This window comes from Cottoperca gobio, chromosome 16, assembly GCF_900634415.1.
Source record: "Cottoperca gobio chromosome 16, fCotGob3.1, whole genome shotgun sequence".
NCBI lineage: Eukaryota > Metazoa > Chordata > Actinopteri > Perciformes > Bovichtidae > Cottoperca > Cottoperca gobio.
The window spans coordinates 20,682,835-20,710,331 of NC_041370.1; the positions used below are offsets into that span (position 1 = coordinate 20,682,835).

Consider the following 27,497-nt stretch of genomic DNA (forward strand, 5'->3'; position numbering starts at 1 on the left):
TGCTTTACAGCTTTTTATTGTTTGATTTATTGCATTTAAAGACTTAAATACCCCTGCTTCAACACAGACAGTGAGCAGGTCTGTCTGCCAGTGTGGCTGCAGACCCTGATGGACGCCTGCTGCCTGGCCGGTGACTTCAGTCTGCAAGGAGTGGCCATCTCTCTGCTCATGGACCTCGTGGGCCTCACCCAATCGGTCGCCATGGTGACCGCAGAGAGTGTGGCATCCGGTGGCAGCTCCGAGGCCGCCCAGCCCATGAGCCCCAGCCAGGGTCGAGTAGCCGTCGTCATCCGCCCGCCTCTCACACAGGGAATCCTAAAGTACATTGCAGACAAGACAAACTTCTTCAAGGTAGACTCCTTGTTTTAGGTTACAGTGGAACTATTGGTGGGCTTGATTTTCTTTTTTCTTGACCCTGATACAATCTTTTTCCCCCAGAATGTGGCTCTGATCCTTTGGGACCAGTTGAGTGAAGAGACACCTCAGCACCATCAACGCAGTGTAGAGCTCTTCTACCAGCTCCACAACCTGGTGCCTTCCTCCAGCATCTGTGAGGACGTCATCAGCCAGAAACTCATGCACAGAGACAAGGTGAGTACAGTGAACACTTTACATCCCAGGACACACACAATCTGTCCATGAAATCCATGCTGAACCGCCTTTTTTGCTTTCAGAGAATACGGCTGGAGGCCCACGTGAAGTTCTCTGTGCTGTGGCATTTGACACGAGATTTGAATATCACCAAATCCTCTCCTTTTAATCGCACATTTGACAGGTATGTTGGCCAACAGAAATGGTGCTTAATTGCTTTAAAGGGATTTTTCCATAAACACAGTTGTATTTTCAGTGCCTTTCCTGTGAATTTCCTTTTCACTTTGTCCTTCAGATCTCTTTTCATCATGCTCGACAGTCTGAGTTATTGGGATCCGTGCACTAGCGCTGTTGGTCGGGCTTGGCTGAATCAGGTCCTTCAGAGACATGACATTGCTCGGGTTTTAGAGCCTCTCCTACTCGTTCTGCTCCACCCCAAGACCCACCGAGTATCCATCCAGAAGGTTCAGTCCCAGCGTCACTGGGCCAACGTCTTCCCTGAAACGCATGAACACGACCCATCGGAACCCATTTTCACCAGGGACTCTGGCTTCTCAGACAGTAAGCAATGGCCAGTAATACTGGAGTTTTTTTTAGCTTTACTGGCAGTTGCATGGACCGTCCTCAACTTGTGAACAAAACAGAAACGGAAAGCAAAATACAGCACTGAAGTACAGTAGCTGAGTTGCACCTATTTTCAGTTTTTATACTTGTTTTATTTCCATGTATTTTATCGAAGTCATCATTTTGGTACTGGGACAACAGTAACTGGCGTTTCATTCTGTATCCAATTTGTTTCCACATTGCCTATTTATGTAATTTGTTCTTTCTCCTCTGTCTTTCATTAGACTTCAGTCAGATCCAAGGGGAGAGGGTGGCACAAGAAGACTTCCGAGGCCTAGTAATGGGCGACATGGAGCCGTTCTGCCTGACTGTCAACCCCTTGAGTGACAGCCTGTCCTTACTGAGCCTGAGCAGTGAGAACTTGCAACGAGCTGGTGAATATCCGCCAGCCGACCAGCAGGGGGAGCTCCGGAGCTCTGAGTCCAGTGCTTCTCATTCTTCTGCAGGGGAAAATGGCAGTTTTGAGGAACCAGAGGTTGTCAGCAGCACAAACCAACAGCCTGGCTCCTTAGACGACATGTCTGAGGACTATATAGAGGAGGCTGTGTCTTTTGTTATAAAAGAGCTGATAGACAGGGTTTTGAGTTTAATAGATGAGGGATCTTTTGAATCATCTCAACCTGAAAACTGGCCCCAGACAGACACAGACAGCACTTCTTCAGAGACTTCCGCTGGTCTCCGTCTTGACTCTGGCCCTCCTGCAGGCTCCAACCACCAGACTTTGCCCGAGATGCTGGCTGGAGGCACGCTGGAGTTCCTCTCTGTTTCACAGGCGGATATATCTGCTGAGGAGGAGCACAGAGAGGGCATCACCCGTCATAGTTCATCACCTTCCATCGTCACGTTGCCAGATAGCTCCAACCCTGCCACCCCGGAACACAACCTGCGAGTGGACGACCCTCAGGCCCGCAAACGTAGCCACAGCAGCACCCAGCTCAGCCTTAAAGGCAAGATCATGGAGAGGCTGGCAGATAAATCTCCAGGGGCCAAGCCCAAGATGAAGAAGGCCAAGAGGAAAGAGGAGGAGAGGCAGAGAAAGTTGGCAATTCAAGCTGAAAAACTGCGGCCGCCAAGTATTTTCTTCAGGGACAGCCTGGATCTAGAGAACTGGTACAGCTGTGGGGAAGGTGAGGTGTCAGAGATCGAGAGTGACACCGGCTCACCCAGCGGGGGCTCCGTGGGGACCGTAGGTGGAGTCAGTGTTACAGGACGCAGATCATCCTCTGCCCCGCCTCGTTTTAACATCCATCCTCTTTACCAGCATGTTCTGCTCTACCTCCAGCTGTACGACTCCTCCCGGGCGCTCCACGCCCTGTCTGCCATCGCAGCCATGCTGAGAGCCGCTCCCTCAGGGTTCGTAAGTGCCATCTCCACCACCAGCATCAACAACACCTACACTCCGCAGCTTTCTTTGCTCCAAAACCTCCTCGCCCGTCACAGGGTTTCCGTCATGGGCAAAGACTTCTACTGCCCCATCCCCCAGGACTCCCACTCCCACTCATTCCGCAGCGCCATGTACCTGGAGATCATCATCTCACTCTGTCTCTACTTTCTTAGAAGCTATTACTCTGCCCACCTGACAGCAGGCCCTCAGGACTTGGCAGGAAACCGGGCCATGCAGCTGACCAGCGTGGAGGTCCTAACACTCCTTTTCAGCGAGCTCGCCAAAGTCACAGGCGGCTCAGCTAAGGGCTTCGCCAGTTTCATCAGCGACGTCCTCTCTAAGTGCAAAGTTCAGAAAGTGGTTCTCCACTGCCTGCTCTCCTCCATATTCAGTGCTCAGAAGTGGCATGAGCAGCGAGCGGCGGGGGTGAATGTGGCCATGGTGGAAGAGGGTCTGTCAGAGGACAGTGTCATCAACCTGTCGGAGGACCAGATAGACAGCTGCAGTGCCGTCCAGTCTCAGCTGCTCAGACTGCTGCAGAGCCTTGTCGTACTCGAGCACAGAGTGCTGGTGCCAGCTGATGAAGGAGGAGAACCTGTAGGAGGAGTGGCAGGAGGTGGAGGAACGGGAGGCGGTGCTGGTGCCGGGTTTGAGATCCTGGGTGGGGAAGTGGAGCACGTCAACCCTCAGCAGCCAATGACATCACTGCAATACCTCCACGGACAGCCTATCACAGCGCAGGGTATGTTCCTGTGTGCAGTGATCAGGGCGCTGCATCAGCACCATGCGTGTAAGATGCATCCCCAGTGGATAGGACTCATCACAGCCACCCTGCCGTACATGGGGAGGGTGCTGAGGAGGGTGGTGGCCTCAGTCACTCTGCAGCTCTGCAGGAACTTGGACAATCTTCTGCAGCAGTACCGCTATGAGACCGGAATAACTGACATCAGGTATTAACATCTACATGGATTGTACTGATGAGCTATTGTCTTATGATAAGCCATTCTACATATAGGTATATCATTTCAATTCAGTATGATTTACTGGCATGACTGTAACAAAGACAATACTGTCACGTAATATTGAGATTATAAAGAAAAAGGTACAATTCATAAAATGAAGAAAATAGCAGTACAATGCAAATAAATTGCTTTTATTTCCCTTTTTTCCGTAATTGTCAGATTTTGGTCAACACAAAAATAATAATGAAATAAAAAATAAAACACATTTAAAAATCACACAAATCAAATGTATATTCCTACATTATTATGCACCATAATCTAATATAGTTTACAAGAATCAACTTAATTCTCAGACACACTCGTGCGTATGTGTGCTATGTATGTGAGTATTATGTACGTGGCGTGTGCTTAAATCTAAGATCTGTTACGTTAACAATGTATTCCAGGTAGTCTCCCCACTTTGCCACCAGATGGCTCTCTTGCCCACAAGATGCAATAGCTCTCTTATACATCATCCATCTTTCTGACATGGACAAATGAAAATGCTTGGCATTCAGAATTTTTGTATTGATATTAATTCAAAATATATGTGTTGATTAAAATGTATATTCTCCCTCTATGTCTAGACCCCAGTGGATGGCTCTCTGCATCCCTCCTGACCTGATTCTGACGGTGCTGGAGGGGGTGACAGCCATCATCCATTACTGCCTGCTGGATCCCACTTCCCAGTACCACCAGGTGAGGGCGCCAAGCACCAGCGTGTTGTGCAAGTTGCTCTTTCATTCTCAGTGAATGTTTACAGCCTCTGCACACACTTGTGAATATATAACAATTCTGAATGCAGGCCTTATTTTTCTGCAGTTTAAACATCCATTTGTTGCATTTATGAGTCTTGTTGCATATTCTGCCTCTCAGTTACAAGTGAGTGTCGACCAGAAGCACCTGGCTGAGGCTCGTTCAGGCATCTTATCCATCCTCCACACCATCATGTCTTCGGTCACCCTGCTGTGGAGCGTCCTCCACCAGGCTGACAACTCCGACAAGCCAGCTGCTGCCTCCGCTGCCTCTACGTCCAACATCAACCTGGGCTCCACCAAGGTACAGGCAACATGTACTCACAGTTCTTTCATTAAAAACTCATTAACATATTTATTAGTTTTGGTAATATCATTTTCATTGTACCAAATATAATTTGTAATCATTACGGGGCCTGCCTGCAGGAGGAATAATAATGAAGGCATATAAACCTGCTTACCTAAACTTACTATTGCAACTAACTCACTTAAGAGCAGCTCAACTTTAATGCAGATAATGTTGTTTGACAATTTGTATTGTGTCAGTTAACAGGATAAATGTGGAATGTAGTGCATAATACATTTGAGGAAATACTACTATGTTTGATTTATTTCCTGCGTTCAGTTGTGTTTTTGTGTCCTAACACAATATGTATAATACTGCAAGATACACTCAAAGGTGTGTGTATATATATATATATATATATATATATATATATATATATATATATATATATATATATATATATTTTACTAGTGATAGAATGAGTTGTAACTGAAATTGTTTACATAGTAAGTTATGAGCTTTTTAGGTCTAACCTCACTTCCTTGTTTACATTTGTTCTGCAGAACCTCCGGCAGCAAATCCTGGAGCTGCTGGGTCCAATCTCCATGAACCACGGTGCTCACTTCATGGCAGCGATTGCTTATGTTTGGAATGAGAGGAAACAGGTCAAGACTCCAGTCAGAAATAAGGTGGGTGCTCTGAAAATCAGTGGGTTAAAAAAAAAAAAGGTATGTCCACCCTTTACTCTGTTTTGTTGTGTTCATCATTATAATTACACAATGTCTTTCAGGTGATTCCTTTAGCCAGTGAGGAACAGCTGCTGCTGGTTGAGCTCGTTCGTTCAGTGAGCGCCATGCGCACTGAGACGGTCATGCAGACGGTCAAAGAGGTCCTGAAGCAGCCGCCCGCCATCGCAAAGGACAAGGTTGGTGTTTCTGTTGCCTTCTTATTTTTCATCTGCATGAAGCTATTAGGCAGTGCAGAGCTGTAAGAGTTTCTGTCTGCATAACATCACACATTTATTTAATGTAATTCAAGTTTTTTGAAATTTGAATAATTAAAATGAGAACATTCATCATAAATATAATTTATTTAAAACAAAAGGGGGGGAAGGGTGACGATAAGGCTTATTGCCTGAAATATATGTTCATTTGTTTCATGCTGTCTTTTAATTTCACCTTGTCTCCATTAATTGTATTTCCTCACCGTCTCCGACAGAAGCACCTGTCTTTGGAGGTCTGCATGCTGCAGTTCTTCTATGCCTATGTCCAGAGGTGAGTCCATTGCATTGTATGTATTTATACTTTATATATTTGACTATGTAATAGAAAGGATCCCACTATTGTTATAAAGGCCCCATTTGTGCAGAGCCTTCTAACCTCTAAAACCTTTTTACTAAAAGTAGTTAGTCTGCATAAGAGCGTCTGCTAGATGACCTGTAATACTTTGCATTGATGATTGTGCCCTGTTTGTGTCCTAGGATCCCGGTGTCCAGTTTAGTTGATAGCTGGCCATCTCTGCTGGCTCTGCTGAAGGACTCCGTACCGTTAGGTCTGCCTGCCCCTGGACAGTTTCTTATCCTCGGGTTGGTTTCCCTATTTCCTCACAACAGCTGAGAATTACTTGTACAATTATACTTAAATGTATCAGCTTTGTGGATGTTGTGGCTGCTCACAGTTAAATAGACAGTGTGGATCTGAATGAATCAGTCTGTAGAGACTACACCTTCTTCCACTTCCACATTATGTTCTTTAAGGGAAAAGGGTGAATAGGGTAAAACAACTTACTAACTTGGTAACTGTTGGTGAATTTCTGAGAAATCTACAGACCCAGATAGACAAAGTGTAATACAATAAATGGCTTAATGTGTATTTTGGATGTTTTCTTTGCACTAGTCTGAAAGAAGTCATGTTATGGAAGCAAAATAGCCCAAACTTCCAATTGAGCCCAAAATTGAATAAACAATGTATTTGCCTGTAGATGTCTCGTCTTAACAATATGTCTCTCCCTTTCTCTTTGTTTTCTCTAGAGTTCTGAATGAGTTCATTTTGAAGAATCCCAATCTGGAGAGCAAGAAGGACCAACGGGAGCTGCAGGTAATTACTGTAGCCAGCATGACTACTTTTCAGCTCTTAGTTGTTTAACTTAATGTTTTGTAATTACATTATATTTCTTTACTTTTATGTCTTGTACATCTTGTTAATGCAATGTTTTACTTTCAATTCATGCGGTATGAAAATAAACTAAAAATGACTGAACACGTGTAACTGAATATAACTTGCGTATTCAGGATGTGACTCATAAGGTGGTGGAGGCCATCGGAACAATTGCAGGCTCCTCTCTGGAGCAAACCACGTGGCTGAGGAGAAACCTGGAGGTGAAGGCCTCTCCTCAGATAGTTGTGGATGGAGCCAACCTGGAAGCTGACGTAGAAGGTGTGCTGCAGCTTACGACCTCTAACTGCGCTGGAGAAAGTGCCAATGATGAATATAGCATGGCTAGTTTTGCACTAAACTTACTAAAACTAAACAAAATGTTTTGGCTTTTCATCTAATGCGAGTGTGAGGAAAAATATATATAAAGGTAAAGTCTGGATTGTTTGAAGTGTGGTTGTACAAGGTACTTATCCAAAGTCAGTTTAACCCTTTCTTCATTGTATCAACAGCTTTCTGGGTGCTAACAGTTTAATCAGATACACTGCAGTACAACCATAACATTCAAGTTAAAATGTACCTCATGTAACCTTCAGCTGTGGATGTTGACAGAAGCCCATGTGAGCGCTTTAGAAGTCTAGTTTAAATGTGTTTTACATCCTTTAATCACATAACTATGGGTACAGAAATATGTTTTGCTGTCTGACTCGACAAGGAAGTTCAAACAAAGCCACCAGGTAGCGATTGTTTCACAGTCTCTCTCCTCACATACAATAACCCAATTCAAGATGTAATCCCTATCAGTTGATTTTGAAGTAGTAGGCAGCTTGGATTCTGAGCTTTTTTGTATTTGTATCGGGGCAATCTGTATTTTCTGTATTCTGTTTATACCAGAGATGTATTTAGAGGTCAGGGATTAATGTAACTCAGCTAAATCAAGTGTAAGAAATGAATCTGAAACTAAGTGTGACGGGTTTAAACCAGAACGCTTCTGTTAACATGCGTGTCAAAAAGCATGAGGAATGTATATTTTGCAGACAGTCTGCATGCTTCAGCATGGCAGTATTAATATGTTTCCGCTAGGTAGCTGCTGCTAATGTTTGGTATGTGTGTTTTTGTAGATTTAATGCTCACAGTGATGGAGGCCTCCAGCTTCACTCCATCAGTGTACAGCGTTCACGCCCTGACACTGTTGGCCGAGGTAAAACACTCATGTGATTCAGCAAAACCCTTCCTGCACAACTGTTGTTTCTCAGGCCATCAGTCAGTGGCCCCGCCAGTTATTTCCATTGTTCATCTTGATTACGTCTCAAGGTGCTCTCATTCACTCACATTCAGCAACAATGTGTAGGCCTGTTGCTCTCAGCCACAGCCCTACATCACACTAACACACTCCAGCTGAGCTCCTGAGAGCTGATGTTCAGCCACCTCCCCCCCTTTACTTCAATTCTTATCAGTGGAACCATGAATCAATCCACTGGGCTTGGTGTGGTGCTGTGAATGAGCTGAGATGGACAATTGAAATCACTGGCCACCGTCTTCCAGCTTGTTTAGCTCAATGTGGAGCTAATGATGCAGGTTCTGCCTGTGCTTCACTGCTGTTTGCAGCTTATAGATTAATGGCTTTATTCAAAGCAATATATCAACTTAGTGCTGCGGTGCACTATAATACTGCATATATATATTTTTCCAGCCAAGAATTCAAAGTGACTGAATGTTTTGAGATGAATGTTTACTTTCTACTGTTAGAATGTCACTCAATGTTGCCGTGCCTACTGACAGCATATGTAAGACTGACATGAGTGTGTGGTGCATATACTCATCAGGTGCTGGCTCATCTGCTGGACATGGTGTTCTACAGTGACGAGAAGGAGAGAGTGATCCCTCTGCTGGTTAACATCATGCACTACGTAGTGCCCTACCTCCGTAACCACAGGTGGGGATGAGCTTCTTACTTGTTTCTGAGATTTCCCCTGAATTTCTGGCAAAATGTTTAGACGGTGACGTGAAGCTGTGGATCAGCTCTAACCTAAAAATTGTACACTATGAACCTTTTTACGTTATAAAATAATGAAGGTGCAGCACATGAAATGTCAACGTTTCTCCTGCCAGTGCTCACAACGCCCCCAGCTACCGGGCCTGCATCCAACTGTTGAGCAGCCTAAGTGGGTACCAGTACACTCGCCGTGCCTGGAAGAAGGAGGCCTTCGACCTCTTCATGGACCACACCTTCTTCCAGATGGACTCTTCCTGCGTCAGCCAGTGAGTAGGAGAGGATACTTGACAGTTACAGATGGTGTTAACATTTAGCTTCATGAAAAACTCAAGATGTACAAGATGAACAAGAACACCCGAACCCATTTCACAATTGAAAGTAGAAATATAATCTTAAAGGAGTAGTACACCCTAAAATGAAGTCAGTGATTATTTTTGCTCATTTTGTTGAGACTCCAGTGTAGTTACTGGGAAAACCTAATGCAAAATAGTTGCATCTCGTTGGGCCATATTTCTACAGTTTGAAAAACATATTGTGTCCATTAGATTATTCTTCAAACAGCTCGAGTATCAGTGTTTGTTTTTTTACTTTGATTTTTATTCTAAATGAAGTCATGTATCACAGTTTTGCATGATGAAATAATAACATAGAAATAAGTAAAACATAAATAGATAATGCAATAAAATAAGGTAAACAAAGCAAATAGTGATAAATAAATAAATACAATAACATAATAAAAATAAAAACACAAAATGAAATTGGATTCATAGCAAATAACTATACGATCAACATCTCTCTATCGTCAAGGGGTCAGAGGGGTGTATTTTATAAAGAAAAAAGTCAAGTATTTACCATTTATTTATTTATCAACTATATTTTTATTGGGGGACTAATGGTTAATGGTTTAATGTCATATATATCACCACATCCATTATGTACATAAAAATACATTCTCACATTCAAATCCAACCACAGAGTGTAATCAAACAAAAAAGATTGGGCTTTGACCGATTTGTCCAAAAGGTATATCCCATATGTGCACAAGAGAAGAAGCATGAGCACGTGTTTCCTGTTAGGTTTAAGGGACTAACATCAGAGGACTGTCTTCTCAGTCTGCCCATTGTTGGACAGGTACAAATAAGAACTCAGGGACAACAGAGATGCATTTTAAAGTCAATTTTACCTGAATATATACTGTATGGTATACTATATACTATCGACATAACTCTGGAATGGTGCACGTTATTTGGGTTGTTTTTGTTTTGTCTACATGTTTCTGGAATATTAGTCTCACATCGACATCATTTTCCTATGTTTTCAGCTGGAGAGCCATCATTGACCACTTGATGACTCATGACAAGACCACATTCAGAGACCTCATGAGTAAGCTTTACGGGTTTCATTTATAAATAAGTGTAGATATATTATCACTGGGTGTGTTTACAGATCATTCAGCAGATCATCTTTTTCTTTTTGACATTTGCAGGGAACTGAGTGTTTTGCCCTTTTCATGTCTCATCACAGGAAGAATTAATTAAGTATCTTGATCAAAACACGCACTTACATTTACACTTCTATTAAGTCTGTAGCCCAAGGGTGGGGAACCTCCGGCCCTCGAGGTAATTCATAAACACACGCAAAAAAATCCACTAGAAAAAAAACAAATAAATCTAGACAGCAATAGTATAAAACGGTTGACTGACTGTTTTTCCTGGCCAAAGTCAGGGTCCTTGAACACAACACGAGCGGAACGTGTCATCACGTGGTCATGTCATGTCAAACTTCAGTATTAAAAGAGACGTCATTGACATCAGTGAACTTAGCGTGGCGAGTGTAAAACAGAGAAAGCTGTATGCGGAATCTCACACTTTCCAGGAGAAATGGACGAACGATTATTTCTTTGTGGAAGTAAAAGGCCAGTGTGTCTAGTTTGTGCGGACGTACTTGCGGTGATGAAAAATAATCTTGAGCGTTATTACTGCACGAAACATGCCGAACTGCACGAGCTGAAAGGACGAGTGCGTTTGGATAAAGTTAACGCTCTTCAGCGGAGTTTGGCCCAACAAGCAGCTCTCTGCAGAGCGGAACATACAAACATGGACAGATAGAGGGACTGATACAGGATTTCTGATAAAACAGAAAGATACATGGATAAAGAAGTTGTTTTTTTGCACAGCATAAAAGAAAGGTGAAATGAATGGGCTGCGTCCTTAAAAAAAAATGCAGAGGTTATGAGTTCAATAATTAGTATGACCCTCGAAGGAAAAATAAAATGGCCCTTGATAGGAAAAAGGTTCCCCCCCCCCCCCTGCTGTAGCCCATTCAGCTGCAGAAGTCAAGTCATTTATTTATAGAGTCCAAAATCATACAATGTGTACAGCATACGACATCCACTACGCTTAGACCCTTGATTCGGATGAAGAAAAACTCCCCTTTAGTTAAAGCACATTAACAGGTTAAAGACGGGCCGATAGATACATAATGAGTGTGTGTGTTTCACTTTAGCCCGCGTGGCTGTAGCCCAGAGCAGCTCTCTGAGTCTGTTCACTAACAGAGACGCTGAGCTGGAGCAGAGAGCCATGCTGCTCAAACGCCTGGCGTTCACCATCTACAGCAGTGAAGTGGACCAATACCAGAAATACCTGCCAGACATACAAGGTAAATAATACTCGCATGTACATGGCCTGCTAGTGTTGTATACAGATACTGTATGCAGCAGCCCTCTCCAACGGGGAACTGAAGCAGTTATTTATGCTCTCTTCATATTACAACCTGCTGTATTTCCCTTAAATGTGTCTATTGTGAGTCAATGGATCATGCTAACTGCACTCGCCACCTCCATTGTAGAACTTCAGGGAAACAAGGACTCCCGGAAAACAATGTGTATCATGCAAACAGCGCTAGCCTCCTTCCAAAATGTACACTGAATGATTTGAAATGCATTGTTTCTGAGTCCAACCAAACATAAACACAGATAGCAGCCCTCTATGGCCACTATGCTAACAGCCTAGTGATTTATGTCTGGGTTTATTAACATGTTTTACCACATGTTCACTGAGCAGATACTTAAAAGTGTGTGTGTGTGTGTGTGTGTGTGTGTGTGTGTGTGTGTATATGTGTGTTCAGAGCGTCTGGTGGAGAGCCTGCGTCTGCCTCAGGTGCCCATCCTTCATGCTCAGGTGTTCCTGTTCTTCAGAGTGCTGCTGCTGCGCATGTCGCCTCAACACCTCACCTCACTGTGGCCCACCATGATCACTGAACTGGTGAGAACTCGACGTCGCTGACCGCAGTCTTTCTTTCTCTTTCGCTCACTTCCTGTATCTTCTGCCAGTCCTCTAGACATATTGACCTACTCACACATTCTACATCTGTTACCCTGCAGGTTCAGGTGTTTCTTCTGATGGAGCAGGAGCTGACAGCAGATGAAGACATATCAAGGTGCATCATCTATTGATAGTATGAACTGATTGCAGCAGCAACTGATCATGAAGTACTTCATCCTCTGTTCCCTTGATGATTTATCCTCTCCTGTCCATCTCTAGGACGTCGGGGCCGTCAGTGGCCGGGCTGGAGACCACCTATTCTGGCGGGAACGGCTTCTCCACCTCCTACAACAGCCAGCGCTGGCTCAACCTCTACCTGTCTGCCTGCAAGCTCCTGGACCTGGCGTTGGCCCTGCCTCCGGAGAGCCTGCCTCAGTTCCAGATGTCAGTACAAACAAGTCTGGGTTATAATAGGCTCTGTGGTTGGGTTGGGTTAGGGAATCGGTTACAGAGATAATTAGTTAAAAGTGCGTCTGTCAGTATTTGGAATCAATGAATGCAGCAGGGATCATTTGCGAAGACCAATTCAAATGTGAGAATTGCCAAATTTCAGTATGTGGATACCATGTGAATGGACATGAATAAGATATTTGAATATTGCTCCTTTTTAAAGCTCTGGTGTCTTCTTAAATAGATGGAAATTGTGTTATTTCTGAGCGAGTCCTGCCTCATTTCAGGTACCGCTGGGCCTTCATCCCAGAGGCCTCCGATGATTCAGGATTGGAAGTGAGACGTCAAGGGACTCACCAGAGAGAGTTTAAACCCTACGTGGTCCGACTGGCCAAGCTGCTAAGGAAACGAGCTAAGGTATCTCACCCGCCCTCTGTCTCCACAAGGTTATTAAAATGGAGACAAATGACTGCCTCTTGTAAAGAGTATGTGGAGCAGAGAAACGCTCATTAACGGACTGTTCTGCATACAAATGTCTAAAAATGACTAGACCTATGTTATACAGTATATTGTGTTGGTTGAAACTGTCATATAGTTACTTTTTTTTAAGCTGCATTTTATGGTACTTTTTTGAAGTTAGTCGTTTTAACTATATAACCAGCTGAAGAATTTTAGTGATTGGACACCTTTGTCCACCGAACAGTCGTAAAAACACTTTTAATCACAGAGTATCCATTTCCCCCTTCCATAGAAAAACCCAGAGGAGGACTGCTCCACCAAAACCCTTTCCTGGGAGCCAGGTCACCTGACGCTGACCCTGTACGTGATCCGCAGCATGGAGCAGCTGCTCCCCTTCTTCAACCTGCTCAGCCAGGTGTTCAACAGCAAGGCCAGCAGCCGCACAGGCCCCGCCTACACCCGCAGCCCCACAGATGCCTCCTTCCCCGGCCACAAGGAGGGCCACAAACTGGAGAGCCAGAAAGTGTTTTGGAGTCGAGCTCGACAGAACATCGAGGAGATGGTGGAGAAAGACTTTCTCGAGGGTCTTATCAAGACGTGAGAACACATCGAGGGGAGTGAGGAGGATTAACACACAACTGATCAACACTAGTGAACAACCTTAACTTGTACATTTAAAGAACAAGTAAATACAAATGGTGGAAATAGTTTGTAAATTTCTTTGTATTTATAATGATTATTTTACTTTTCAAAAGCTATTGTATTTAATTTGAAGTATTTGTATATATGGAGCAGCTTTGAAAACTGACTTTTAACATTTCATGTGAGTCCTTTTGGACAAAGTGAAGATGCCATGCCATTCCATATCGATGTGACTTAATAAAGATTTCTAATGGGAGGGTTACACGCGCTCAGTCACTGTCTTCATGACTATTAAATGCATTTACACTATGTCCCTGCCGCAATATGTCCTCACACATCTATGAGACGTATATATGACATCAGTTACAGTATTTTTCAGATCTAGATTTTACATAAAAAGAACATGATGAGGTCATAAAATACGATGCATTGTTAAAGATTAAACCAGTGGCTCCCAACCTTTTTGCCTACATCCCTTACAAAGAAGCAGCGTAGTAGTAGTAGTAGTAGTAGTAGTAGTAGTAGTAGTAGTAGTAGTAGTAGTAAAGATTAGAGAAAAGTCCAAAAATGTAGACAAATCTTTGACAGATTTTTGTTCTTGACAAACACGTTTCTCATCTAACAACCCCCAGGTTGGACTAAACTAGCAATCTGTCTATAAAGTAGATCGACTCGTTCTACCGACCAGCTACAACAGTTCCATTCTGCTTACACATTGTTGAATCATGTTCTAATAATGGCATACTCTCAGTTGCTAGATTAGATCCACCTAGCTAAAGATAATGCATAGCAATAAATACTACCTTCATGAAGGTTATACTGTTCAGTTGTTGTTTAAGAGAGGTGTTGGTTCAACTTTATGATCATTTTGGAGTTTAATGAATACATAATGTGTTACTCACAGGGGCCATATTTTTATTATTTAGTTTGATACCGAGGAGAATCTTTTATTTTAATACTTCTATACTTTCGCTTGAATAATAATTCCAAACTATTAGTATAGCACCTTGTATACAAGAACTGCAGCACAACGAGCTTTAGACTTTAGAAAATTAACAGAATGAGCAGAAAAACAAGATAGATAATGATAAAACAGACAATGATAGTTGAAGTGGGATTCAAAATGAAAACAAGATTAAAAAAAATAGAATGCATAAGAAAGATGGAAAATAAAACCTAATGAATAATACAAAATAAAGTGAAGATCTTTTTTTTTTTTTTAAGTGATATTTAGAAAGCAGAACTTTTACTTGTAATGGAGTATTTTACACCTTTACCTAAGCAAATGATCTGAGTACCTCCACGATTATCAAACCAGTGAGTAACAGGCTCATGTCAAACATTAAGACGACTCCAGCACATCAGAACCATGGACAGTGACAAAGGCAGCGCAACGCAATGACTGGCTGTAGTGTTACATGATTTAGAAAACATAGTGTTAAATGAGGCAGCACGCTTCATATGACCTTCATAGTTTGCTAGCAGCATGATGAGGAATCAAGTTTGGCTGTAGAGTAGCTGTATTAACCCTTCATCTCCTCATCCATCCACAACCTCCATCTAGCTCTCGTCTCCTCCCAGCTCTCGCGATGAAAGAGGCAGCAGCAGGGTTGGTAATACTGCGTCACCTGACTCAGGGAAGGGGGCGGGGTAATGAGAAATATAAATTAATTAATAATGAAATAAACAAGATAACGTACATCCACAAGGAACACTGCCATCCAACGACCCGGGTTTAAAGCGCACATCGCGGGGCTTGCAGGCTGACTGTGGGCCGCAGCAGAGAGGAAGCACCCAGCAGCACGAGAGCAGGAGGAGGAAAAAGCAGCTGCACTGGATGCTGGGGGGATGATGATGATGATGATGCCATCCACGACCTGATGTTCCCCTGCACGCCCCGCTGATACACAAGGACTGTCGGGCTGCTAGTGGAGAGGATTATCCAGGAGGCTGGAGGAAGGAAGCAGGGAGGGGGGGAGGCAACGACACGCATCATCCGGAGAGGAGCGTTTTGTCAGGGAGGCTGGCCGACAAATAACGCGGAACAGTAAGAAACTGAAAGGAGAAGCCAACTATTAAAACCTGGATATATATTTTGCAATTGGATTTAGCCTTTATTCTGAAAGGATATTGGTCTTTAGGGTAGAAAAGTCTGTTAAATTGTTCCAGAAACGCATGCAGATCCAACACAACTGAATCAGCCAGCATTGTTATGCAACTCAAAGCATTTGCAATTCTATAGAAAGTGCCCTACTATTTATTTTCTAGATCTGTGGTGCTTTCGAGGGCAGCTGGGATTACCGAGGCCGGGTCGTTCATTTCAGTGTGTGTGTGGGGGGGTAGGACCGTAGTGGACGCTCGAAAGTCGAGGTTTGGACTCCACGGAGAGAAGATGTCGGGTCAGACTCTGACGGACCGCATCGCCGCGGCGCAGTACAGCCTGACGGGATCCGAGGTCGCCCGAGTCGTGTGTAAAGCCACCACACATGAACAGACACCTCCAAAGAAAAAGCACCTGGAATGTGAGTTATCTATCTATCTATCTAGATATCTCTCTCTCTCTCTCTCTCTCTCTCTCTCTCTCTCTCTCTATCTCTCTCTCTCTCTCTCTCTCTCTCTCTCTCTCTCTCTCTCTCTCTCTCTCTCTCTCTCTCTCTATCTATCTATCTATCTCTCTATCTCTCTATCTATCTATCTATCTCTCTATCTCTCTATCTATCTGTGTCCTTTCGACCCTCCACCCATCCTCCTCATGTACAACTAGGCCATGCACCAAAGCCATGATTTTTTGCCACCCCCCATTCATTCCTCCAGTGTGTGTCAATGTGCTTGGGGGGGATTCATCAGCCCCAGTTTGTGCTCACATGCATACTGTACACACACTCCCATTATGATCGAGGGATCCACTACATTAATTGAACAAACCACACCTATTACCTATTTATAGTGGGTTTCTTTTCCCCATTGTGCCGGCAGATGGGCACGAGAAGGGAGCCACAAAGCCTTAAACCAGGCTCTTACTGACTGGAGACCCTCTCCCTCATGTTGCTCCAGTGCTGATAAATGCATAATTGAAAAGTGGTGTTGTTACTACTAAGCACACACAGGCATTTGCTTGGGGTCTTAAGTCCTCTATGAAGTGTAGGAAGGTGTGTGGCAGTGCAGCATACATCATTGACTTTTTTCTTGGTGCAATTTGTTGATTTGTTGGCATAGTACAAACAAGGAAATGATGAAGGGAGGGTGCCAATTCGATTTCAAACGCTGACAAGGAATATGGAGCAGCCAGGCCAATAAAGCATTTGGAAAGGGCTTAATGCAAACATGAACGGTAGTTATACAGCATATTCCAGAGCAGTTATCTACTGATATGCAATTTCATATTACGTTCGTTATCCCCAGTGAGCATCTATACAGGAAGTTGATTCAAATGTGAAAAGAATGCTAACCCACAAATGATATGACAGTGATGTTTAGGAAGGTAAACCGGGGCCTCCACAGTGTCTGGGTGGTAGAGGGGTTTGCTCTACATGAACATTCATTTATGTGTACATGACCATGAATATTTTAGTTATGTTCCAGGCTTTACATTGGTCCCATACACTCAGTAAGACCCCACTCCGCTTATCACTTTATGTTGGAGATGCACCGAAACTGATATCGGATATCGGTTTGATACTGACTGAAACAATGTCAAAGGGTCTTTTATATGTGTGTATTTGGTAACGGATCGGTACTTGGTATTGGCTGATACCCAAAGCTCAAGTATCGGTATTGGGACTATAAAAGTCAGATCGGTGCATCCCTACTTCATTTGACATGTACGATATATACTGTACGTCCATTCAATGATGGATGATGAGTAGCCCTCAACCTTAAAAACGTACATTTAGCTACTATCATTTAGCTGCAGAAGTGTTAATGCTCTAAATTCTCGACAGGTGAAGACAAAGAGTATGATCTTGTGGAGTACTAAATATATACATAATAAACTGTGATAAACAGATTTGGATGACTACACTCAGAAGTGTAGTGGTGAAGGGGGCAAAATGAATTTATGGTGGAGACCATAGAAGAAGAAATGAAGACGGAGAAACTTTGATCTTGAACCTTACAGATACACAGTGTCCACATACTGAGTTTGAAGGCCTTTCCAGTCACGTAATAATTATATTTGACATATTTTGTGTAATTGTATTAAAAACAATATTGTTCCTGTACACATGACCCAGATGCACCAGACATGAACAGTTGCACCGCGCCAGAGCCGTCCCAGTGTTTCCCTTCATCATGTCTTCATTTTAAAATCTGAAGTAATGGCAGCGAGTTCAAGTTGAAAAAACTCAAACCCAGCCGGAGACATTGATCCGCCTGTCTGTTCGTGACCAGACTAAGAAATATAAGTGAATGATGAACTGCATTAAATCATGGCCGAGGAGAGCTCGCCCACTTGCCAACATTTGTGTCAGCATTGTGTTGTGGTGACTGCAGAGGAGGCACTGCCCTCCACATAGGGCTCTAAGTCACCTACAAAACACATTTAAAAGAAGTCTTTCACACATTGTGTTGCACTTTGTGTACTTAAAGCATGAATATGCAGAAATAACACCAACTTCCTTTTATTAAGGACAAGTTGAATCCATGAGCTAAAAGACTCCAGCTCATTTCCTTATATTCAGACGTTTTGCTTGTGCAGCCTGCCTTGGTCTGGTGTGATTAGTAGCTTATGGCAGCTAATGTTAGCTAAAGTTAGCAAACTTTAAAACAGACGGCTGTGTGAAACAACTGGGTAATGAAAACCAATTCTGTCCTATTATCCTGTAATTGCCACTTGTGGCCACAGTGGCCGCTGTTATCGCAGTCTCGCTTTAAAGCTAAATGTGGAGATGAAAACTGATTAATCATTTTGGGCGGTATGTGCAGTGGTTAGCACTGTTGCCACACAGCAAAGGGGTTCTGGGTTCAATCCCGACCTTTAGTGTGGAGTTTGCATGTTCTCACCGTGTTATGGAGTTTACTTGAGGTTCTCCGGCTTCCTGTGATTGTCTGGCGTCCTGTCCGGGGTGTACCCTGCCTCTCGCCCAATGTCAGCCCCCTGTTACCCTGGAAAAGATTAAACTATCTTTTGATCCAAATGACTTCAGAAAGTTTTGCCCACTTTTTTGTTTGTATGCTGAAAAATGCAAGAGCTTAGTTTAGTTAAGGCAGAAGTGCAGCGACGTCTTCATTTGAATGTGTTCAGTTTAAGCAGAGTACAGGTTTGTTTGGCTACATAAATGAGCCGCTTCATAAGTAAAGGGCTTATTTGAAAGGTGAATTAACGTCACGTTGGTGGAACTGCCTCAGGGATATTTTCTGACATTTGCCCAATGTGCTGTTTGGCAAGTTCATAGTTTATTTCTTTAAAACATGTTGCTTCAGAACACTATCATTATCCTCCTCCTGTGCTCTGCTGTGTTTCAAACAGAGGAACTTGACAGCCACCATTTCCCCTTCAAAAGACCCTCACTACACTATTAAATACATTATTCTTAACAGCCACCATGCAAACTATTATTGATTTCTTTCTGAAATATACAGTATCCCTATTGATAAAACTGCATTACAGGTCATTATATTTTCCGTAACCAGTCCACTGACATTATCAGTCATCTTCATAATTAGCCCATTATTCCACTTCAAAGATCTTCCCGTCATGCTGATGTGCTGATGGTCATTTCTGCTGTTTGCGCACGGTCACATGTATTTAGTATGTTTGGCTCCTAGACATTCTGACTCCTATTAAAGTACATGACATATTATAATTACATTAAGATGTTGGAAAGATATTATTGATTGCAATCCTTGTTTTATTCCATATGTTCGGGGTTTCTGGTAGTGATCTGAAGAGAGCTGCTCCTTACATTAGGGCTGAATCGTGACAGTAACAGATTAATTAAGATGGCTGAAGGATATCTCTCATGTCACTTATGTATTTTGTCACTCTCCAAATGATCTCCACCATTGTAGCCGGTCAATCTGATCAGCATTATCAACGCAATAGGATTAATTTGCTCTATTATCATAGTCCTCTATGGATTGGTCCACTGACAGCCAAATGTTTAGTGGTCCGTTGCTCAGCTGATCAAGTGACATCCAGAGAGCAGTAGAGCAGTAAGCTTCTCATGCTGCGACCCCAAAGCCCCAAACAGCGATAGAGAAAACCGGAGAGCTTTTAGACTGATTTAGGTCCTTCGGCTTCCAAAGGCACCACAAATATATACTATTAGAAAAGTCTGGGAGGCAGGTACAAACAGAAGTGTTGCTTTTTAATGTGTGGGGAATTTCTCTAGGTGTCTATTTATTTTACAGTATTGCAGGCAGCTGTTAGCTAGGTTAGTTAGTTTTATACCTCAAACTATATATAGGGTGTAATAGCAATTTAAATGTCTACTGTTTAAATAATGTACAAGTTCCCTTATCAAGCCAGGGTCAACTGTCGTTTCTTGTTATAATGGGGGAGGCATTGTAAGACAGGACACAGATGGTCCTCTCATCATTATTTACATACTGATTAACTCTCTGAGAAAGAATCTTGAGTGTGCCATTTGCTTTAGTGTTTACATAACTGTTATAAAAGAGACAAAGTCAGGATACTATGTTGCTCCAAGAAGCAAATGTCTATGTATATATATACCCAAAGATAAAAGGATTGAGTTTCCCAGGACTGGGTTCTTCAGATTGGAGGGAATGACAGAGAGATCATCTTTGGTTTATTGCTTGTTTACAGTAAATAACAGATGTGCTGATCAATCACCTATTGACTGATGTTTTATTGTTCTATAGATCATCAGCAGTTTGTCCCCTGTCCCATGCTGTGTTTATCACTCAGTCACTAGTCAAGGGACCAAGTGTGTATAAAATCTCTGTGTGTTTTCTGTCTCTTCGCACTCTCCTACAGAAGACACTGTGTTCTGTATGACTTGTGTCTTTGAGGCCTCAAATAAATAAGTAAAGACAACTCTGTCTCTATCACCATTTATTTGACTTTATATACATCTCTCCAGAGTAAAGCAGGAAAACATCCACAACAAGGGTTGGGTACCGCTCACATTCTGACTGGTGCCTGGAATTCGGTAAATGTCTGTACTTGGGTCCTTGGCTTTCAGACTATTAAACAGAGTACGTAGATTTTTTTTATATTTTGCGTTTGACGAGGTTCGAAGTAGGTATGTGTCTCTACACATTTGCCATTTATTTGAAGAGCCTGACAGATGACTGCAATACAGATCAGAAGCCCTCTAAACTCTTAAAAGATTAGAGCTCAGGCAGCAGCACAGATTGCTTGACACCCCACATGGCCTGAGTGTGTCTTACAGAAGGCTCTCGATAGCTTACTGGCCGTGTGTGTGTGTGTGTGTGTGTGTGTGTGTGTGTGTGTGTGTGTGTGTGTGTGTGTGTGTGTGTGTATGCATGTATGCATGACTTCACAGAGTCGCACATGTATGCTGTTGGGAGCATCTCAGAAAAAGAAGGATTTGAATGAGGATGCAATTGAGTGTCTTTATTTTGGACAGAAGCAGGGGGGTGCAGAGGAGGAGGTGCAGCTGTGAGTCAGGAGGATAATTACTGTGAACCAAGAAGAACCATTGCAAAGAAGATTGACAGTTTATGTCAGTGACAGAAAATCTAGAAGCTATAAATGAAAGGAATCGTGTCAAGTGTTTGATCACTGGTAGTGTGCCTGAGGACGAACACGCAGGTGTGCAGACGACACATTAGGCATTCCTGCCGCCTCTCTAAAGAGGTTTCACTGATCAACAGTCAATGGAGGTAAAGCGCTAGCAAAGGCAGTGAAGAAAGAGAATAATAGCTAGCAAACATGGATTTAAACAATATAATGTTTTATGATGAAGGAAATGCATTGGATATGTTTGTTAGACCTAAAACTGTTTGTTTACAAGAAAACTCCACAGGGTAAATTTAATATAGCAGAACCCAGCTGGTCCAGACTGCCAGTCTTCTTATCAATGGTCTTAAGATATTGCTTCTTCCAACCCATATCTTCAGCAGGTGACAAGTTGCTCAAGAGTTTTAGCATATTTTAGCAGTACTTGCACTAACCTTACTGTATTCTTGGTTGTGGCAATTATGTTATACTGTTAGAAATCATAAATTACAAAATGATCACTGAACAAGCTAGCAAAGCTACATTGTGCTACCATATTTTAAACTCGCCTTTCTAAACCCACTTACTTGCTACACACTCCATCAGTTCTGTGTTTAGGACACTGCAGTGGCTCCTTTCTGTTTGGATTGATTGGACCAGGTGGATAACACAACATCTGGTAAATTCACCGATTAAGTTGTCAATTACATGCCTGGTGCACACTTTTTCCACTTCATTCTGCGGCTGCGGGACAACAAAACTCTGCGCTGTTTGATTTCTAACCTAAAACAGCAGCTGCCAAATAATCACTTCAATCAATGGGCCCAATACTTTGATGCAACTGAATGTACGACAAGCTGATTTTCCCTGACTCAGAAATAAGCTTACAATGAATACTTGAAGGCAGCATTTCTTCTCAGTGTGAACCCACTGGCCCAGAGCATGGATCAGAGGACATGCAGGGTATCTACGGCCCAAAGGGACACAGCTAGATAACTAGTGTAACAGGGTTTGCCAAAAAGACACTTCTCCTGCTCCTAATAGCCTCCATCTCTATCTACTGCTCCTAATATTGCCCTAACCGCTCAATCCCCCTGCTGTTAAGAGAGTCATAATCTTGCTCTCTGTTTAGTTTTCTCTCTTCTTTACATCCGGACAACGTTTAAACCCAGACAATATTTTTATCATAATGACCTTGTTTCTGATTAGGCTTCATGGCGGGGATTGTGTCTGTGTTTGCTGCAATAATTATCACCAGCTCTGCTGCCGCTCTAAATCTAGTCACTCCAGTTAACAGGTTTTATAACACAGAGATGCGATTATACTCTGCTCAAAACAGACTCAGGATTCATGACCTGCTGTGTGTGTGTGGTGATGGTGATGGGGGGAGGAGGCAAGAGGGTAAGCGATGAGAAACATGAACAGCGTGCTGAGTCCCCTTTAGCTACTAAGTTGCTGTTATCACATTGTGTTACCACATTTGAGAGGCAGACCCTCTCCCTGGAATCGGGGGAGGGGTTGTAAAGTCTCATGTGTGTTAGCGCACATGTTAGGTTATTTTCTAGTCTCTATCTGATATTGTTAGTGTCTTGCATACTGTGATAGCTTACACCTGCACAGTTTGCACATAGAGTACATTGAAATTAGTAAAGCCAATCCAGTTAAGGCAAGATGTACTTGACAGTTATATAGTTTAACATTTTAGTTGTGTTTAAAGGAATGGTTTAACATTTTGGGATTATTCGCTCTTTTAGATGAGAAGATTGATACCACTCTCATATCTGTGAAAACAGATAGCCTAGCTCTTCTAAATCTGCCAACAGCACTTCTAAAGCTCACTATTTAACACGATATATCTCCTTTCTCTAATCTGGTGCTGTCGATCTTCTCATAACTCTCTGCAAGAAACAATAAGATAGCTGAACAGTCTAACAGGTGCAAACACTTGGCTTAATGTTGCAGTAGCTGTTGCCACTGGAAATATCAACTATCAAAGAAACACCTGTTTTAGCAGTGTGGAAATATTATATTATTATTAATATTATGCCTCTTTTGTTGTTTATTTGCTTTGAATTTGTGTTTTAGCTTCAGGTATTAACCAGCCAGATGTGAAGAAAAGTGTTCATGTCTCCTGGCAACAGTAGTTGAAGCCATCGTGTCCATGGACTGTCAGTCAAATACTGTGGAAGAAAATAAATCTTCACTCCTTGTGTGAATAAAACATTGAATTGAAAATAGAGTATTCATGTGTTTTTGGCATGCCTGAAAACACTGTCAATGTGGATATGTTCATTGAAACTGAAGCTAGTTATTCTTACATGCTGCTTTGCAGTTACAATCCTGTGTGTTAGGACTAGTTTCCAGTGTTTTAACATGCAGCACTGTGACATCTTCAACACTTATATGACAGCTCATTGCTGTCAGAGCGCAGTGAGCTGAAATATTCAACATCGTAATTGGGGTTTATAGATGACAGAGATCCTTGACTGGCTAAGACACAGTGTAACATTTACCATGTTGTGTTGTGTAAGAACCTAGAGCAAGCAATGTCTGGTGTCATGCATAAAGTCAAGTCCCTCCAGAGACTTTGTAACTTCAGTACATTTAGAGCTAAAAGTCTGAATTACAACATCAATGAAAAGCAATGTGTCTTTTGTAACATTGAGTTTTTCAAAAAAAAAATGCAAACACTTACGAACATGCCCTTAACTGCTCTGGAAAAATAGATAAAATACATGGGTCACACTTTAAGTATGAGTCAGTTAATTGGTCCTCAAACGTTTCCATTTTTCCGCCTGGCCCACTCTATTTGTTACCCACCACCACCACTCCCACTCTTGTTTCTTTCTCCCTTACTACTTTATCATCATTCTGTGTTGTGCATGCCTAATGACGAGTTGCAGTGAACAGAGGAATGTGAAAGGAGGTTGGTGAGAGGGCTCAGCATGTACTGCAGTGCTAATCTCACATCGGGTATCTGTGAAACACCCAGAATGCCTCTCTAATGTCAAACACTGTGTGGGAGGTGGACTGTCCTACCAACAGTGTGTGTCCAGATTAATGAGCTGGGTCCAGGATCCCCCATGCTGTATCTACTCTAAATCTGAGCAGCTGATTCAAATACATTTGCTTCTCAATTCTTAATACCTTCCTCTTGCCATGCCTCTCGGTCTTTCTTATGTTCTTTGGAGGTTTCAATGCCCTTGAACCTGCTACGCTGAGGATAAAAACATTAATATTACAGTACAGTTTTATCTCTGGGGGGATCTATTGCACTTAAATGGGCAAAATGTACATGCTGAGGCTTGTCTGTAGATAAGAAGTCCCTTGTCCTGGAATGCAGGTAAACAGCAGAGCAGCCTTTCAGGCAGCTCAAACATTAAAGTGCCATTTCTACACCCAGGCTGCATATCAATAATGCAGGGGAGCTTGGGTTTCCTGCTGGTTTATTACGCCGTTTGACTGCTGATTTCTGCCTCAGGTGTCACAAAAAAGTGTTTCTCGCCAGATACAAGGAACCCTGTTTGAACATTTAGGTAGTTTTACAAAGTTTTGAATAGTTTTAAAAGTGATGTGACACTACAGCCTCTTTAGATTAGAGAAAGATGTATCATCCCCAGCTCAGACAAAGAAAACATTAAGATTAATCTGTATTTTACTATTTGTGGACTATCCAATCCTTTGGATGACTATATGAGGTTAAATCTTTGTTCGTAATATAGTTTCAGAGTCTCTGTTGAATGTAGAAATTGAACGTTGGCTGTAAAGCCCATCCCCTCTGTTACTGTATTGTGCCTGTCAAGCTTTCCACTCTCGAACGACACAAAAGCTGTTTACCAACTATAGTCAATGAGAGACTATAGTCAAAGTCTAAAGTTAAAATCTATTGGGCATCGCTTGCCCAAATCAGGCTCGGACATTACCCAAAGTGACTGCTCTAAATTTGCCTTTCAATGGGTTGAGAGGGGAAAATGGCCTTTTCTATATATGCTGGAAATATGCAAAGAAACATTAATCAATAGGGCATGGGGGGATTTTAATAGTTCTGTATCAGTTCATTCTTTCCCCTCTTTATGCCATATTTACTTTCCCACCTCCCACACTCCCTTCCTGTGCTTCTTGTCGGCCCAGGACAGACCAATTTTAGCACCCACATAGATACAGATTTTGCCAAGTCAGAAAAAGAAAGGAATAGTCTTGGCTGCATTATTTGGCTCAGCATACAGGGTGGATCTTTGACTCTGTCTCCTCCCTCAGAGCAGAACCGGCACCCAACAGAAATATAAAAGCCCCAAGCTAGAGATTTTTTACTCAGACCGGGAAGATACAAAGCCTCATGGGAGGTGAACAGCTAACAAGGGATGAAGGGAGCTATGGTGGACCAAATGAACATACACAGAAAAAGATGTTCCACTGGTGATGCTCAGGGAGATGATATATTGGCTGCTATTTGGTTACGTTTTTTTGTCTGATAGCATCGGTAGTTAGCATAAATTAGAGCTGAGCGCAAGAAGACAATCAGAGTAATTTGAGAAATGTTTGATATCTGGATGCTTTGATGAACAAGCATTCAGTGAGCAGTAGGCTACTACGTTACTAGCCACCATGACTGAATAGACAAAGAATTGAGTGTTTACTACAGAAACACCTACTTCATCATCACACAAAGATTTCTGAAGCCTTGTATAGAAAAACGTCTTTCTCTCTCCTGACACGTGGCTAGCTCAACAGTCAAAAAGGGCAAGCTAACACTTTGGCCACCGGATGCTAGCAAGGACCAGGTTTTGTCTCTTCTCTATAGAGCAGGCTTTGAGACAGCATGTTGGCTGTTACAATGCTGACACAGAAGTGTTGACGGACCAAGTTACTAATATTAACTGCCAAGCCAGCTAGTAGCCAACAATCACTAGCCCCATAGGTAGGCTACTAGCTAAGGTTCATAGCTTAGCTTAGCTACTGCCTGACCCCAGTAACGATTGCCAAACTGTCCTGTCTTAGTTAAGATAGTTACACCAAGCTCCTTTAATGTGATAGAGATTAGTAAACTAATTACTACAAATCATGTTTTCACAGCTAATCATTTAGCTAATGATGCCATCGTGTTTTCCCATTAATTTCTGTAGCCTATAAGATAGAGCAATTACAACTCAAGCCAGTTCAATGAATCTGCCACTGGATGTTCATACCTTACAGAAATGAAGGGTAGGAAAGATACAAATCTACAAATGTATAGCCTGCATTAAAAAATATTTTAAGGTAAAGATCTAAAAAATGCAAACTCACTGCTGTGAAGTGAAGCCCTTAAAAATTCATTCAAACAAAATATACCTTGGCATGTCTTCATTATTGGAACATTTTAAATGTTATCTTAAAATATATAAAGATATAAATATTGTTTTGTGCAGGCGTCATGCGTTCTGCGGTGCTTGCACTCTTGCCGTTTTGCCTTCAGTTGTAGGCTACTCACGCACAAAGCTTCGATATCAGTTACATTTATTGATGTGTTAGCCTGGTAAAATGAAAAGAAAATAATGTCCCAGTGGATCACAGCAAACAAACTCCACCAATAGCTGAGTAAAATGTCACTGAAAGCTAAAGCGTCTACATGAAGACAGCACTGCTATCTGCACCCACCAGCAGTAGCAGCAGCATTATGTGGCATGCCAGCATTCTCCTCAGATGTCACTTCCATCCTCCACAGTGTCTGGATCCCATTGGCTTCCTCTTTGTTTGGCTGCCACACCACATTGGTGCGATGCTACACTGGGAGTGCATTCTGGGTATTTTATTTCTTCCCCCTGTATGTTGCTTGAGGGTGAGAGTAGCTAAAAATAAACTCTGTGCTTTCATGGTCTGTTCATGTGTAGCTCAACAAGGCATCATGCAGCATGGCTTGTATTGCACTCTGCACTTACATAGACGAAGCGCTTACTGAATCCACCAATCCTCATGTGTACAAGTCACCTATTCAACAATCTATATGAAATATGATAGATATAGAAAATAGAATATAAAATAACATAAATGCTCAGCATAAGGGGTATGTGAAGATATGAGTATGTATATGAATTTAGTATTGAATCTTTTAGCTGTCTTAAGGCTGATATGATTCACGTACAGTACATCTGGCATTGACTGGATGACCTCTATCAGTCTGCTGCTGTGGGAGTTTGCACCTGAAATCTTAACGGAATTTTACTGCATCTTTGATGCCACTGCAAATATGAGAGCCTGTTGCCTAGGAA

At 42.4% G+C, this 27,497-nt stretch overlaps 2 protein-coding genes across 21 annotated transcripts in view; both read left to right on the plus strand.

The window, feature by feature from the left end:
• dop1a (DOP1 leucine zipper like protein A) overlaps positions 1 to 13,866 on the plus strand; it is a 33,924-nt gene extending 20,058 nt beyond the window's left edge. For 4 of the 5 annotated variants that reach the window (XM_029451385.1, XM_029451389.1, XM_029451388.1 and 1 more), the window contains 23 exons: positions 68 to 351; positions 439 to 591; positions 675 to 775; positions 887 to 1,152; positions 1,440 to 3,549; positions 4,188 to 4,299; positions 4,477 to 4,659; positions 5,205 to 5,330; positions 5,432 to 5,566; positions 5,860 to 5,915; positions 6,122 to 6,226; positions 6,671 to 6,737; positions 6,932 to 7,076; positions 7,916 to 7,995; positions 8,621 to 8,730; positions 8,907 to 9,056; positions 10,112 to 10,173; positions 11,296 to 11,448; positions 11,917 to 12,053; positions 12,173 to 12,228; positions 12,333 to 12,497; positions 12,791 to 12,920; positions 13,255 to 13,563. In XM_029451385.1, coding sequence (XP_029307245.1) covers positions 68 to 351; positions 439 to 591; positions 675 to 775; positions 887 to 1,152; positions 1,440 to 3,549; positions 4,188 to 4,299; positions 4,477 to 4,659; positions 5,205 to 5,330; positions 5,432 to 5,566; positions 5,860 to 5,915; positions 6,122 to 6,226; positions 6,671 to 6,737; positions 6,932 to 7,076; positions 7,916 to 7,995; positions 8,621 to 8,730; positions 8,907 to 9,056; positions 10,112 to 10,173; positions 11,296 to 11,448; positions 11,917 to 12,053; positions 12,173 to 12,228; positions 12,333 to 12,497; positions 12,791 to 12,920; positions 13,255 to 13,563 — 5,195 coding nt within the window. Of the gene's footprint in view, positions 1 to 67; positions 352 to 438; positions 592 to 674; positions 776 to 886; positions 1,153 to 1,439; positions 3,550 to 4,187; positions 4,300 to 4,476; positions 4,660 to 5,204; positions 5,331 to 5,431; positions 5,567 to 5,859; positions 5,916 to 6,121; positions 6,227 to 6,670; positions 6,738 to 6,931; positions 7,077 to 7,915; positions 7,996 to 8,620; positions 8,731 to 8,906; positions 9,057 to 10,111; positions 10,174 to 11,295; positions 11,449 to 11,916; positions 12,054 to 12,172; positions 12,229 to 12,332; positions 12,498 to 12,790; positions 12,921 to 13,254 lie in introns of all 5 variants that reach the window. The other variant, XM_029451387.1, reaches the window with a different exon arrangement.
• Positions 13,867 to 15,293: 1,427 nt separating this feature from the next.
• The window catches only part of snap91a (synaptosome associated protein 91a), a 52,405-nt gene continuing 40,201 nt past the window's right edge, over positions 15,294 to 27,497 (plus strand). For 14 of the 16 annotated variants that reach the window (XM_029451626.1, XM_029451620.1, XM_029451622.1 and 11 more), the window contains exon 1: positions 15,294 to 16,126. In XM_029451626.1, coding sequence (XP_029307486.1) covers positions 15,997 to 16,126 — 130 coding nt within the window. In that variant the 5' untranslated portion in view covers positions 15,294 to 15,996. The remainder of the gene's footprint in view (positions 16,127 to 27,497) is intronic. The other 2 variants (XM_029451614.1, XM_029451615.1) reach the window with 2 other exon arrangements.